The following is a 12645-nucleotide window of genomic DNA, read 5'->3' as shown; positions in this document are numbered from 1 at the left end:
GATTTGTTGGGGTTTTATTATTTTGGTGTTGGATTTTTCTGGTTTTTAATTTTAGGTTTTATCAGCAAGACTGAAGGAACTGTATGCTCAAGAAAAAACATATCTGTTCTTACAATGCTCTGACTTTTAAAGGAAGTAAACTCAACCAAAAAATGAAATCTAATTTTCAGGACAACTCATTGATAGATTATGATGAATAACTGCTTTCTGGCTGTGAATTTATGAGTAAATAAGCACTGCAAAATATATTCCATTGTCCCAGTTTCTACTTCATCCTTGAGTAAATTTATGAGTAAATAAGTGCTGTGAAATTTATTCTGTGGTTCCAGTTTCTCCTTCATCCTTCAATAATTTTCTGTCTCAAAAAGGATTGAAGAATTTGATCCTAATGGAGTAAAACAATATGCTTGCTAAGGGTACTCTTCATGTTTGTACAGGTTGATAAGGCTTTCTTTTAGATTATTTTACTAAATCTTACCGTAGTCTTGATTATTTTTTTTGTAATTAACATTTTTCTTTGTTTAGGAGATTATTGAAGAAGGAGAGAGTTCTAGAGTTGAAGAAGTGTTAAACGATGAACGGTATAAGTCATTTAAGGTAAATCTTTTAAGGTTTGTTGCTGTTGTTTTAAAATTTCCCTCCCTTTAGTAGACCGTATACATAACCATAATTTTATTATAAAAGAACATCCAATATCAAGTATAGATAAGAAAGAAAAGTTTTGAATAGAGAGAGAACCTGTGATAGAGTAAGGAATAATGGTGAAATCTGTTACCTTTATAATTAATGTGATGCATACACAGTTGCTTTTAAGCTTGAACTAAATCTTTTTCCTGAATATGAATATAATGCATACCCTTTGCTATAAATTTAACTCAGTGTAAGGTTTATTCTTTCCTCGGTTGATTATCATTATAATACTACACCATCTTATTCTAGCATTTAGAAAATATCAGGTGAAGAAGGTGAGTCAGATCTATTCTAATTCTCTCTTGCATGAGGCAGAAGAAAAACTGGAGATGTTTCTTTGTTAGGCAGATTGTAGGATCAGAATTATGGTCATGCTTCATGTTGTGTGACACAAGCAACCTAAACCTCATAGATACTGCAGTTCCCATTTCTTAAATATTTTGTGAATTCTCCCTTGGAAAAACATATACTGGAAAAATATTTTTTTTCCCCAATTTTATTTGTAGATTTAATCTCAAAAAATATCCTGTTTGTGCCTTCAGAAAAAATTAAAATAGAGACTAAAAGGAATGCTACTGTTTAATGCTCCCCCACGTCACTCACTTCTATGTCAGCTATCAAAAGGCTCTTCCATTCTTTCTGACCCATAATACAGGGACGACAAGACAGTTGTTGATGCCATCTGCAGCAACATTCAGAAAAGAAGTATAGATTCACATATATAGCAGGATTCAGGAACGGGGCTTTAATGGTAATAAAGATTGAGGGTCAGCCATTAAATCCTATGTTTCAGGGTTTAAGGAAATTTCTTGGAGGTTAGAATAAAATCTATCAGGGGACACACTTTGTCAAATATGCTTTATGCCTTGTTCCACATGGCAAATTAAAAGCCATTTATATGGACTTTTGTTAGTTGAGCACAGTCTCAATGTTTTGGCTAAATCGGCTGCAGCCAGTTTTTCCTAATTTTTTCAGCTATTTCTAAGAAAGCCAAGAAGAATCCCATAATATTAGTGAATTTGTACATTTTACTGTTTAGCATGGTTCTGGTAAATGCTACAAATCAGTCATCATAATTTAAAAGATCTTCACTGGTACGAGGACCACAATTACCAAAAAACTGAAATAAATTGTACTGTCTGTTTTAGATGTAGGGTACATGAATGACAGGGTCAGTCTGCCTCCTTATGGAAGTGGATGCCCGAGAGAAGAAGTTCACCTAATTCACCAGCTGAAAAAAAGTAATGCTCACATACACAATTGAAGAAATGGGCTACCTGCTACTCACACTGCACTTCTGGCAGTGTCTCTGTATTGACATCTATAAATACACTGTATAATCATAGATCTTGGTGTGGGAAGAAAAATATGGAAATATTTTTTTTTTCTAAAAATTTGCATAGTGTCATAGACTCTGCTTTCTTTATTTCTCTATCCCAATATTAAGTTTCTTGGAATCATTATAAACCCAGCAATAGACTGATTTGAAAATCTTTTAGCACTAGCAAAAACATTAAAAGATAACAATCTGATTAAACAGCCATGATTCAGACAGAGTAGGTAATTTCATCTACTAGATACGAAATGCAGGGTAAATTTAACATTATCCAAGATTTTGATTTTTCTCTTTTCTTTATTTTAATTATTTCCAAGGAGTTAATCTTTTTAGAAAAACACAAAATAAAGCTAGCTTGGTTGGAATTCAGAGGTTGTAGATTCAACGGAAAGCAGCAGTTATTTGTGTCTTACACAGCTACTCACTGAATTCTATAAAAGTACAAATAAACTATTGAGAGCTTCAGTATTGACAAACTGAACATAAAGAACATGCTTTTGGGCAAGCATGAAAGTTTTCCCTCATGCTTTCATATCACTGTTCATCTGAGATATTGATCCACTGAATAATGCTTTACAACTGTGACATTTTTTGCTTTACATCGTTTGCTTGGGAATAAGTTAAAGTACAAAATTATTTTGGAATAAATGGAATATAACTATACTAAAACCTCGGAGACTCGTAAATTTGGGAATTTTCACTATTTTACCCACTGGAAAAAAAATAGTCTGTGCTCCAAATAAGACATACAGGAATTTAGCTTGACTTGTGGGAATTGAAGGGTTGTATAACTGTTTGTAATATACAGGCAAACAAAAATTATAATTTGTACTTGAAATTGAATCCCATTTTGGAAAACAATATTGGGTGTAAGCTCCAAACATATGTGTTTTATAGAATGCAGTATAAGAATAGATTAGTTGTCTTGATGTACTTACCATCTGTTTCCATGCACCACTGCCCTGGGTGCAGAATTTCAGGAGCCACAGGGTTCCTACTGATCCCATCTCTCAGGAGTGCTGCAACGTCAATGTTATATGTGCAACTGAGAGCTGGTAGTGCATATAATACAAAATTGTAACGTCAGTCAAATTGGGAAGATAGTCTTGAGACATCTCTTATTCTATGAAGTCAGTATAAGGCAATCCAGCTACTTCATATTATTGTTTGCATTTCTATCAAGAAATGCAGTAAAAAATATAAATACTGTCCTTATTTCAAGCATTAGCTGAAAGTGTGCATTTTGGTAAATCACTTAAAGGTGCTGGGGCTGCTACTGTATTATTGTTTAGATTTCATTTTAATGAGAACTATCCACGTATAAAACCAATCGCCTGTTCAATGTAACTATGCAAAAAAAGGAAGCTGAATCTGTATGTTTGTATTACAGTATCATTTACTTTCAATATAGGATAAACTCTGCTCAGTATTTTCCCTGTGAAACCTCATTGTTATAACTACTTACTGTTAATTCACTGCTGCTATAGAGAACAACACTGAAATGTGTCCTTTTCTACTGACCTTAGCAATTTACTTCAGTCTTTGGAGTGGGAGTGAAGACATCTGAGAAGTGGTACAGAATGGGTTTACGAACTCTGGAAGAGGTAAAAGCTGACAAGACCCTGAAGCTGTCAAAAATGCAGAAAGCAGGTAAGGTGAAAGTCTTATAAGAACTTGTATCTCAGTGCTCTAAGAACTTGATGGCAGAATCAGAGGATAAAGCCAAGTTCATTTATACATATATTCTTGCTGCAGTGGCTTGTGAATATTGAATTAGTAGGTTAAAATAGTATTTGGACTAACAGAGCTCCTAATTAAAGATGATGTAATTCAAAACATATTAATATGCATGTTTTTTCTTGCTTACACAGATACCCCATGAAATCTGCTCTTGTAGACAAAACTACTAATGGGTCATTATTACACGGGTCATGAAAAAATTACAACACTGGGAAAGCCCACTAAGACCTGTCTCCTTTAAGGCAGCCCTATTTAGTGATAAATCAAGATTTGTAATAAAGTAAAATTACTCCCGTAATCCTAGCACATCTTAACTTTAAAGTGTTAAACATGGTCAGATGAATAATGTTGCTTCCCCGTAGATTTTGTTTGTGTGTACTGTTTCCCTAAATAGAGGAACTCATTTAAACAAAGGAATTGGTTACATTGAGAAAAGGAGGTTATATAACATGACATTAAAACCGTGTAACTTTATTTTTGCATTAAACCAATGTATTTTACATCACCTCAGAACACCTTGGAGCAGCCTGCCCACGTTCGTGCTCCCTTGTTTTTTTTTTCTTTCACTTCCATCCAAATGTGAAGCAAGCTGCAGGACAGGATTCTTTTGATACAAGCTCTGTGATCAGACATAAAGGTAGCTGGGATATTTCACCTACCTCTGAGCCCTCTACTTGTGTGGAACCCCATCATTTCGGGAGGAGCACCTTTTAAAGCTGTACGTCCAGAAATGCCATTGATGGGACCTGGTAGGAAAGTCAGAGTAATTTACAAATATCCAGGTTCTCAGCAAGTGGAGCAATTATCCTGACTGCTATGTTGTTATAAATTGTAACTGCTGGTACAATTGGTAACAAATTATAATGACAAAAATATATGTAAACTACGAGGACAAAGATGAGGGAAGGAAGAGGCTGTCTCCTGCCTGCAGTCCCCACACCCAAAGCAGGAGACTGACTCCAGGAATGATGGGGAAGAGCGAGAAGATTCCTGAAGAGGGTGGATCAAAACAACATGTCCTGAAACAAACATATAGTTTCAGGTTTAAGATTGAGCATTTCTTAATTTTTGCCATTAGATTGGGTTCCCTTGCCCATGGTATGAGTTGTGTGGTTTAACTTCTTGGTGACAGGTGGCTATTTTGCACCGGCCATACTTAACACTATTATGTAGATTTTGATAATTCCGCAGAGTGATCAGTACTTTTTTGCCTTTGATTTCCAGGGTTTCTCTACTATGAGGACCTTGTTAGCTCTGTATCTAAGGCAGAAGCGGATGCAGTAAGCTTGATTGTCAAGAATACTGTGTGTATGTTTCTACCAGATGCTTTAGTTACCATAACTGGTGGTTTCAGGAGGTGAGTGAAAAAAAATGATGTCACTTGGCTGTTTTATTCAGGTACACACAAAATGACATCTGTGTCAGAAAACACAAAGAAACTTAGTGGGAAAGTATTAGTTTTTCAACAGGTGTTTTTTATATTTTGGTCTCTCTCTTTTTTTCTTTTTTTTTTTTCTCCTCCAAATGGGAGAGCAAGCCTATGACATTCCCAGGTTCCTGTGTTTTATTACTGTAGATGGTTGAATCTAAGAATAGTTTGCGGGGGAAAATGAAGTTTAGATCACATACCATACTTGAGTATGTTTGGTCGTTGTTTTTTTTTTTCCTTTTTCAGTGGATCTGAATTCCCAAGGCTGAGACTATTGTAAGGTTATTCTTAAAAGAAAGATACAATAGCTTTAAGACAACTTTGGTGTGCATGTTGGTGGGTTTTTTTCTGAGAACTTGGTCACATGAGAACAAAATGTGCTAAGGAAGAGTTTGTAGTGTTAGAAGTGCACTTTGCAGTAAACACTGACTAAACTGAATTTACCCTAATCTCTGTATAGATAAGGTGATCTCAGTATTTCTTTCCTGGGTGATTTTTTCGTTCCTAAAGCTTGTGGTCTTGTGCTGTAAAACCAAACTTGAAACTGTTTCTCAGGACATAGACAATTCATTCTTTCAGCTCTTACCTGAGAGCTTTCCTAAAGCTACACAGCAAAGTATTGAGACTGGAAATAGTCTTCAGGAGTACTGAGTTCCTTGCTTTACTCAGTTGCCCGTTATGTCCCTACTTGTAGTACATGTCAGGCTCATAAACCAAAAAAACCCCTTACTCATCACCTTAAATCTCTTGCTGCTTGATTGGTTATTTTGTAAAACTTCGAGTATATTTTTAATATAAAAATATATTTCAAAAATACTTGAAGTATTCTCTTAGAACTCAAAATACACAGTTCTATCACTCATATGGAACTAAAACTGGCATGAAAGTGAAAGACAAAAGAATTGAGTTAATAATTAATGTATCACTTGTGTGATATATTATTGTGAGCCTAGATAGGCCTCATAGACCTTATACAATTTGTAATTGCTATATATAAGTACAGTGATTGTGATGAATGTATTTTATCACCGTTGTGCCACCTCATGATACCTGTAATTATTCTTTGTATCTCCATTATTTATTTTAAGAATGTTTGCAGCCATAGCTGTATAATTTGTATAGAACAGAAACATTAGGCTCAAGTCAATAAGAAACATTAGGCTCAAGTATGAACCCTGACCAGGTGTACAAGAACAAGATAAAATTTTATATTCAAAGCCTCGCATCATCATTCTGTGAGTCCCTGTTTAAGAGTCATGCGATAGCAATCTCTTCCCACTGACGCAAATCAGCTGGGGACCTTCTGTTAGTAACTTGGATATAACTGAGAGTTGCAGGGACAGAGCTGTTATCACACTGAAAATTCCTAATTTCTTCTGATATGATATATTTTTGAACTGTGTCAGCATATTTGTTTACAAAGTTTGAATCTCACACATCAAATTTAAACCTGTTGTTTTGCTTATTATTTCAGGGGGGTGTAATAGTTATCCATTCTCTTTTTTATTAAAAATAAGATTTTGTATCTCTAAATAGGTGTGTCAAACCAGAAGAGAAATTGTTTAAGTATCTAATGATGCCTTCAGTGAGTAATCCTGTATATTAATTAGCTTTTAAATATACAATATAAATATACAATATAAATATTTAAAAACTAAGTTGAAAATGTCAGTCCTAAATGATATTTTATCAGTCTATGAAAATGAATGTTGCAGTGCAGAATTTGTGGAACTTAAGTGGATTGAAGTACCTTTATTAGGCACCTATATTTTGATTACTGAACTGCAATAGAGTTGATTACATCTGTTCTTTTTTTGCCCCGCTCATACAGTAGCAGTATTCATCAATGCAAAGTATGTGTAGGCTCAGTAGCTCACAGTTTTCAATTAAAAAATTATTATTTGTTTCTTTCATCATTATGTAGATATTTTAATGAAAGTAAGCAAATTTTATTAATCAAACAACTTTATTTGATGCCCTCATACTACACCTTGTACACTACTAACGTAAGTGAAAAAAATAGCTCATGACTGCTCTGAACAATAAATTCATTCACCAGGACCCAGATTTGTCTTTTTGTATATTTGTTTCATAACTTGGAAAAATAAGCAGTTTATTGTGCTCATAAACCTTATTTACTAGGCAGGAAAACTGGATGAATTACAAGAAACAGAACTTATCTTAGTGACCATGGAGATTCAACAGGAAAGTTACATTCTTTTTCCCAAACCTATCAAACACACATATAGCTGGATACGTTTAGTGAGTTGCTAGACCTTTTCCATTAGATTCCTGGAATTTCATGGAATCAAATGTTGCAACATTTCTTTTAATTAAAGTTAGAAAGCATAGCGTAAAATTCAAGTAAATAATAGCTTTTTCTGAACCCCCAGCAAACTTGTCCATGGACTTTTCTACTTTTCTTTGGTTCATTTTAGCTTTCACCTTTAGTCTTATGTATTGCTTCTTGTACTAGTCTTAACGCTAGTTGGTGTGTATAGAAGTCATAATCATGGATGGTGGTAGGTGCTTCAGATATAAATGAAAGAACGGTACAAAGGATTAAGCTGTATGTTAGAAAGTAGCAGGAAAACAAAGAAGGATGGACAAGGGACAGTGGAAATGATGGAGTCTTGAAGGGAAGAGAAAAGGATATTTTGAGCACAGGTTTGGCTGATAGTCTGGAGACTGTGTTAGGACAGTGGTCACTGCTTGTGTTAAAATAGCTGGATTAAGCCAATCTGTTTGCAGATTATGTAGTACTGGAGACTCCTATTTGTGTATTTCTAATTCTGAATGGTGGAGGACTCAGGGGGGAAAAAAGGCCATAGACAGGAAATGAAAATCAAATTACTGCTTTGCTTCTGTATGGTTTAATCAAAATACCAGACCTACAAGTTGTTAGAGTAATGCATGAAAATTGGAAAAGCTGATGCAATCTTACTGAGAATATACCAATGCCTGTTTCTCTGACCAGTTGTGTACAATTTATTTCCTCTTCACCTGTAACATTCTGTACTTTTAGCTTAGCCCCCAAATTCTTTCTTTTACTTCTTCCCAAAGGTCATGTTACTGAAGCAGACCTCAGTGTCTGCTACTTCCTTGATGCCTTTTCTTTCTGATTCTTTCATCTTTCAGCCTGTCTTCATGAAACAATAGCTCATAAAATATCTATAATCAGAAGTGCTTTCCTTGTGTTTTTAGTTGGAAGTGGCAATAATACTACATTTGGTTGAAGGCAACTCTTTTCAGCTATCTGAATCCATAAAGGAAAAAAAGACCTAAAAGTAACTGAAATAAAGGGTCATGATGGCAACCTTGCAGTATCTCCCTAATATGAAATCATTCAGGAGCAAAAGGGAATAAGTTAATGAAGTCCGGATTAATTTTTTGGTACTCTCCTATAGAAACACTTAGCTAACCGCCTGGAAAACATGGTCCTTGTTATACAACTGAAGTTGGTATAGTTTTGTATGAGAGGCTGGGGGACTTTTTTCCCTTTTAAAAAAATCTTTTTCTGATGCTTACCTGAGCCATTTTGCAACAGAAAATACAACGCTGAGATACATGGAAATATAGAAGTAGGACAATTGTAGTTATGAAATAAATCACACCCACATAGTGTGGAATGCAGTTTGTTGTCTATCTAGTGAGGTCTATCAGCTTGACTGTAGAGAAGGAAGTATTGAAGATGCTGATAATGCAATATAAAGCACACCATGAACGATGTTATCAGAAAGACTGAATTTGCCATGCAGTCTTTTTGAATCAAGAATTGGCATGGCATTATTTTCAGTGCTTAGCCTCTCTTTGAATTGCTGAGATTTAAGACTGTTCTTAAAGCTAAGGAGACAAATTCTCAGGCAAGGAATAACACCTTATATTACAAATTACAAAAGTCACTGAGGGTGAAGTTTCCCTTCCAACACTGAGGTAAAGAGATGCCCTGGGATGGGGGAAAAAGAAAGTATTTTAGTGTGCAACATCCCTGATTAGTATTGGGTACTTGTATCGAAGGCAGGAGTGTGGTTTAGGCTAATGTACATTGTCACTTATAAATGAGAGTTAAATTGAACACCTGATAATTTTTTTTCCTGGTTATTAAAAATGTAATTTTATTCTACAAAGAGAATTAAGGGTTTTTTTGGTAGTAAACAGCATTATCTCATCTTGTATATATTACTGTATGTTACAGAAAATTTGATTCCTATTAGCAATGTGTTAACGCTGTTGTTAATAATGTTAGTATTGCAGGATTGTTAGTAATGACAAGTAACAGAGGACTACACACTAGGTTTCACGGCAGTGAAACTGGAGGAGTTTCCCCCCTTTTTCCTGTAGCTCTGTGTTAGGATGTGGCTTCACAGTAACTTCAAGAAAAGGTTGTTGTCATCATTGTCACCACATACTGCAAGATCCTGGGTTTTTGCTAACTTGATTTAGCTGCTGATACTTGTTTTTTTCACAAGGAATGATCTAGACCGAGGAGTTCCTAAAAGCAAAAATATTACAGCAAGCATTATATACTATACGTAGCTTATGACTTCAGTCTCTTTCCTGGTTATTCTTATCTTAATACACTCACCCACAAAACCCAGATTTGACTGGAGAAGTTCAGAAAAGGATCTGGAATAAGAATTAAATACAATAATAAGAATAAATCATCATGTTCATTAATGGCATTTCCAGCATGGCTGTTAGCCTTTGTGTGCTTTGTCCATATGATTCAGAAGTAATTTAAAAATTAGATTTCAGTTTTGTTGTGTTCCATGTAGCACAGAAATAGTTGTGGTTAGCTCTGCAGCAGCAGGATTGTATTGCTGTCATGTGAGTACATAGTTACTATATCATCAATAGGCCTTACTTTTTAGAAATTATGTAGATATTACTACAACTTCAGTTTTGACTTTCTAAAATGGTATTTACTTAGGCACACTTTTTGTTAGTTTCTCCCATCTTTGCCTTAAAATAAAGTAGGCTAAGGAGACACTTTGTTTTAGGTAAGTTTTCATACTGCAGTTCTTAAGAAGGTGTCCAAGTGTCTTGGGCAATGCATTGAGCAGAATAATTAGCACCTATTGTGTATTATTTGTCTTGATGGGAGGCTAATTCCTCCATCCTGGATCAGTCTTCAGCAAAGCTTTGTCTCAGACTCTCTTATTATTGAATTCTGTTCTAACAGGAGCCTAGTTGGAGGTCACTATCTCCTTGCTTGAATTTTATGTTATCTTTTAGAAATCGGGATTTGAGGCTCTGTAACATCTGAAGATAAGGATTGCTAATAGAAAAGCAATCAAGAGAGCAAAGGACAGGGTCAGTGTTTGTCATGCAACACTGCCCTGCTTTTGTATATTACAAAGCAAAAATTTCCTGTGAGCAGTGACATTTCCTAGAAGGCAAAGAAGTGCATAAAGGAATGACCTGGGACAGGACTTTGGACTTTCCTGTTGTGTATCAAGAAAATACTTTAAAATATCCCTCCTTTCAATCTCAGAGGTAAAGTAAAATGAAGTAGCTGGGAGGAAGAAATGCTTCCAGTGATTATTTTACAGGCTCACACATGGATGAATAACTAATGTTATTGTGGCACCTTCATTTCAGAAATGAGATTTCTATAACACATCTGGAATCACAATTATCTAACTATATTGACACATGCTCATGAATGAGAGGATGTGAGATCAAATATATGAAGAATATTACACTTCCCAAGCTCTTGGTATATACTCAAGACTTTGTGGTTTGTTTAACTGAGCTAGTCGTGTGCCTCTGACTGAATTTATTTATAAATCCTGATAAAAAGCTCTATTTGACCTTTTCATATTGGATACTCCTAATAAAAGTAGCCTTTAGCAGGCTGTAGAGGCTCTACAATGAGGGTAGAACACCTGACATGACACCAAATCTTTGTTAGGTTCTGAGAAATGTATTTGAAGTCCTATTACGCAAACTGTTTTCTTTCTGCTCAGATATAGGATTAAAATAGCGCCAGACTTCAAACTAATATAAATAATATAGCAAAGGTTTCTTTCATTTAGTTTTTAGACAAACTCCTAAGCAGAGGTTCCTTATTCTACTCACAGTTTGTCATAATAGTTTATCTCTGCATTTACACTATTCTTAGATATAGTTATTTCTATGCTTTTTTTATTGCAAAACACAGGCTATAATAAGAGAAGATATAAGCTGTACCCAGCTGCTCAAGTCCAAATACCGTAATTTTTTTCTCACTTTCTTCCACTGCTGTTATAAGAAGTAAACTTTTATCTGCTGCTATTTCATTTTGTCAGGGAGAAATCTACTGTAAAGGAGCTGTGAGGCAAGCTGCTCACTGAACATTTGAGCTGATACAGTAGTTCGCACACACTCAAATTTGAGCAGATCCTAGAAGAATCTGACAATTCTTCCAGCAACAAACTGGAGAGACTGTTTGGATATCATTCATAAGCACAGCTTTGCCTCCGATAAACTATAGTCCACTTTGGATTGAGGCTTTTAGCCCAGAGATGTTCTAATCTGATCTTGTTGGTCTTAAAGCTTAGTAAAACAGCTTTACTTTACTGAACTCCTTAAGTTTAGAAGTGTTTGACCTTGAGGTATTGGGATGCTGTGAACAAAACTATTCTGTGGCAAGAGTTAGAGGAACTACAACTAGGAAAGAACAGAGGTCATCACTATAGTGTTTCTGCTTCTAATTTTATGTAATCCATTAAAAAATAAGTTGAGAAAGGAGAAAATCATTTTTATCCAAATTAATGGCTAGCCAAGTCAATCTACAGGATAATCTATTGGAGTAATTCAGATACTTCCTCTTGTCATTAGAGCTTTGATTATTTTTCCACTCATTTCATCTATTATTAGCCATGATGAATTGTGAAGTAGGAGCTGATGAATAAGGTATCTGTAAGTCACGGACAAAAAGAACTTTGTAAGAATCCATGAAACAGTTGAGTACCCAGCACAGCATATTCTTTCAAAAACTTGTTGATTCAAGACTTTTTAAATGCCCTACTCTATTCAAATGTTTACCACTTTCACAGGTTTATCTTCTCATTAGAAGGATGCTGGTTTTGGTTATATACTTCTCTCTGAGGCTACTTCAAATATGGGTCCAGGGTGGAGGTGGCAATGCCGCTGATTTCTATGAAGGTAGAAGTTTTACACTGTACATGTAGAGCCAGAAACTCTTTGGCTTAGCCTTACTGTTTCCATAAAACCTACGCCTCCTGGAATGCATTTCCAACAGCCTTAACAGTGAATAGCCTTTTCTGTTCCTATCAACACTGATGATGACAACCAGTAAGCAAGCCAGAGTGATACAATAATGTTAATACAGCAAAATATGAAACCCCAGACTGTATTATATTAGAACTATTACAACAAAGCCTTCTGTATTAATGTTAATTTATTTTTTTATATACTGAATTGGAAAAAATGAGAATGAAAAGCA

General features: G+C 35.1%; 1 protein-coding gene across 1 annotated transcript in view; it reads left to right on the top strand.

Moving 5' to 3' along the window:
- The window catches only part of DNTT (DNA nucleotidylexotransferase), a 94726-nt gene that overhangs the window by 21645 nt on the left and 60436 nt on the right, over window positions 1-12645 (top strand). The window contains exons 5-7 of the mRNA XM_040606752.1: window positions 526-597; window positions 3553-3676; window positions 4991-5123. Of these exons, the coding sequence (XP_040462686.1) occupies window positions 526-597; window positions 3553-3676; window positions 4991-5123 (329 nt within the window). The remainder of the gene's footprint in view (window positions 1-525; window positions 598-3552; window positions 3677-4990; window positions 5124-12645) is intronic.

The sequence above is a fragment of the Falco naumanni genome, chromosome 9 (genome assembly GCF_017639655.2).
Source record: "Falco naumanni isolate bFalNau1 chromosome 9, bFalNau1.pat, whole genome shotgun sequence".
In the NCBI taxonomy this organism is placed as follows: Eukaryota; Metazoa; Chordata; class Aves; order Falconiformes; family Falconidae; genus Falco; species Falco naumanni.
This window is presented reverse-complemented; position numbering and strand designations above follow the sequence as displayed.